At 28.8% G+C, this 2,957-nt stretch overlaps 1 protein-coding gene across 1 annotated transcript; it reads right to left on the reverse strand.

Annotated features, from left to right (window-relative positions):
* Positions 1–21: 21 nt before the first annotated feature.
* On the reverse strand, positions 22–574 carry LOC109338951 (subtilisin-like protease SBT4.9; the record flags this gene model as incomplete). Its single annotated transcript, XM_019576298.1, has 1 exon — positions 22–574. A coding segment is annotated over exon 1 (553 nt), but the record flags the coding sequence as incomplete, so codon positions are not given.
* Between the last annotated feature and the right edge of the window lie 2,383 nt (positions 575–2,957).

Genomic DNA, 2,957 nt, shown 5'->3' on the forward strand with positions numbered 1-2,957 from the left:
CATTGTCTCGTGCTGACGTACCTGTATAATATCTTGCACCAATTATTTTCTTATTACAAGTAAAGTTCTTACCACCAGAACAAGCACCCTTCCAATGTTTTGGAATAGGACTAAAACCTTCATCTTTGAAACTATCAGATTCGGGCCATATACCAGTGTCAAGAACTCCAACAACAATATCACTCTCTGTAGCATGACTTCGTTTGGATGACGTAGTAAGTCCAAGGAAGTTCCATGATCGGGTTGTGTGTAATTGGAGATTTCTGCTTGGAAAAACCGATACAACACCTTCCATTTGAGAAAGCTTTTCCTTTTGCTCATTAGTGAGCATTGCAGCAAACCCATTGAAACTTCTCTTAAAACTATGGATTAAGGAATGTGTTCCATCATTTCCATCGAAGACTTGTTGCAACATGCTTAAATGGTGAGAAGTTGGAGAATATGGTGTATTAGGAAGTGAGCCCATATATACAATATGAAGTTTTCGATTATCATCAGTAGCATCACACTTTGAGAAAAATGTGCATGCCAAGATGAAAGAGACACAGAAAACTAGACAACTATACTCTGCCATTATTCAAGTTTGATGATTGAGAATGAATAGGTGATGATTGAGAACGAGTAATACAAAATATATATAGCAGTTCATTTTTATTCGTGTATTACGATTATCATTAACTTTCAGGATCTCTATAATTTCTTTGTATATGTTTTGTTTTGTTCTTCCTATTCAAGACTATAAGTTAAAACATTTGAATGATTTGATGTTTAATTCTTTAAATAATTGAAACATATTTCCTTATAAAATTGATTTACTGATTTAATGATATATAATTTATAAATGATCTCCTTCTTTAGACCTCATTTTCCTCGAATCTCTCCTGGTTTTTTCCAAGTCTTTGATTCTAACTATATAATTTTGTTGGGATTTTTAAGAAATAAATTAATCTTAATGGGAAAAAGTCTCAGAAAATCATTTCTATTCGTATTACGTTATCTCTCAGCTCACGTTGCTATTCTTTCTGTTTTATCATCTATTTACTATGTAATCTTGTAAATTAAAACGTACCCTCTTTAATCGATAAAGTCCCAGTTTAAATTGATTTATTCATTTAATGATATTTAATTTGTAGATATTTTGTTCTTTAGTTTCTTTTATTTTCTCAAAACTTTCATTCTTTATTCGAAATCTGTGATTGTAAACAAACCTTTCATTCTTTACTCGATATAAAAATATTTACTACTTACACTAATATTAATTATCAGAATGAAATTTTCGTAGGGGGGAATATCCTCCAAAATGTAATATATAATTTTCACTTTAATTTTAACGTGCATGACTCTAGACAAAATTCCAATGTAAGTTTATTAATTTAATATAATCATCTTAACCTTTATTATATTCTAGTTCTAACTATAGAATTGGACGTGTACCATTTTTTTATTGGAATGGAATCCGGATACATTCCAAATGAAAAAATAATAAGAATCAAATTTATGTTCCCAGTGTATATACAACCAAATGACCAAAGACGTGTAGAAGGTCATTATGAGTATTATGAACTTGTATGTGCTCTCCAAAAAATTAAAGTTAAAGTAAATGTTTTCTACAGTAATCTCAAGGGGCGACAATTTTCATCCCAAAGTCATAAATAACCACATGATGAATTTCCTTATATTTGGTAAACTATCAATTAAGGATCTTGAATCTCATGATTTTAACACATATAATAAAACAATGATTCAAAATAATACATGAACCAATGTTTCTTAGATTTATTTCTGTTGTATGCCTATAGAGAGAGTTTGGTATGATGGTATTCTTCAACCAAATCTCGAATCCCTTTTGGACCTTGTTTTTCTATATGATGGGGTGAAAAGTATTTGTCATTTGATGACATGAGCACCATAATCGTTCCTTATGTATTAACTTATAGGGTTCCTATTATCTTGTAGGTCAACTGTTTGAGTATCCACTCATTAAGCTCACATCCATTATCAGTTTCAAAAGTGTTGTGGGATGTCAGAAATTAGATTATTTGTTTTGTAACCCATAATTAAATAACATATATAATTGTATTATATATGATGTCAACCTTAATTAGAAATTACGAATTTCTAAGAAGTGTATGGTGATCTAAATGACTTACACACTCATTGAATGATTTTGACATTTTGTTGATAGTGAAGAGAGTAATTGAAAAAATATATTTTCTTCATTTAATATTTTTTGATGTTTAAGGTTATGCATAATTTAAGAAATTATTAAATGATATAAAATGTGATATTATTTTATTAAAGTAATCAAATTTAATGTGAAAATGAATTAAGAAGAAATTAAAAATAGACGTGAAAAAGAGGAATAATACATAGGGGTATAATTGAAAAAAGAATAAATATGTATCGAGTTTTTAAAACATCAAAGAATTTAGAATAACGTGAAAAATTTAAGACATAAAAAATATGGAATGAATCAAATAACAAAAGTGTTAAAAAAGTCATTTTCAGAATTTCCAGAATGGAGCTTATATTTTCTAAAATATGAAATGAAAACAACAATATAAACATGTTTTTACTCTTATTTTCTGATTTCATTGAAAATGAAAATAGAAAATATCCAAAGCAAAAAAACCCTTATTTTTTCCAAATATGTTACAAAGAATTTAAGTTATAATTTTATTCAAATATAATTTCGTATAAGAGTTTTCATACATTTAATTGTGTTTTTCTATCCTTCTATATCTCTCGAGTGTTGTATTCATTTTCTACAGAGGTATTAAAAGAGACCTGTTAGCTCTCAAACACCTCATCCTTGATTATGCTCAAGTCTCTGGTCAGAGCATGAACATCAATAAATGCAAGTTCTACATAGCTAATGCAACTGCTAGGAAAATAGCAAACTTAGCATCCTATCTAGGTTTAAATGTTGGTAGCCTCCCTGTCAAGTACTTGGATGT

The sequence above is a fragment of the Lupinus angustifolius genome, unplaced genomic scaffold (genome assembly GCF_001865875.1).
Source record: "Lupinus angustifolius cultivar Tanjil unplaced genomic scaffold, LupAngTanjil_v1.0 Scaffold_50_19, whole genome shotgun sequence".
In the NCBI taxonomy this organism is placed as follows: Eukaryota; Viridiplantae; Streptophyta; class Magnoliopsida; order Fabales; family Fabaceae; genus Lupinus; species Lupinus angustifolius.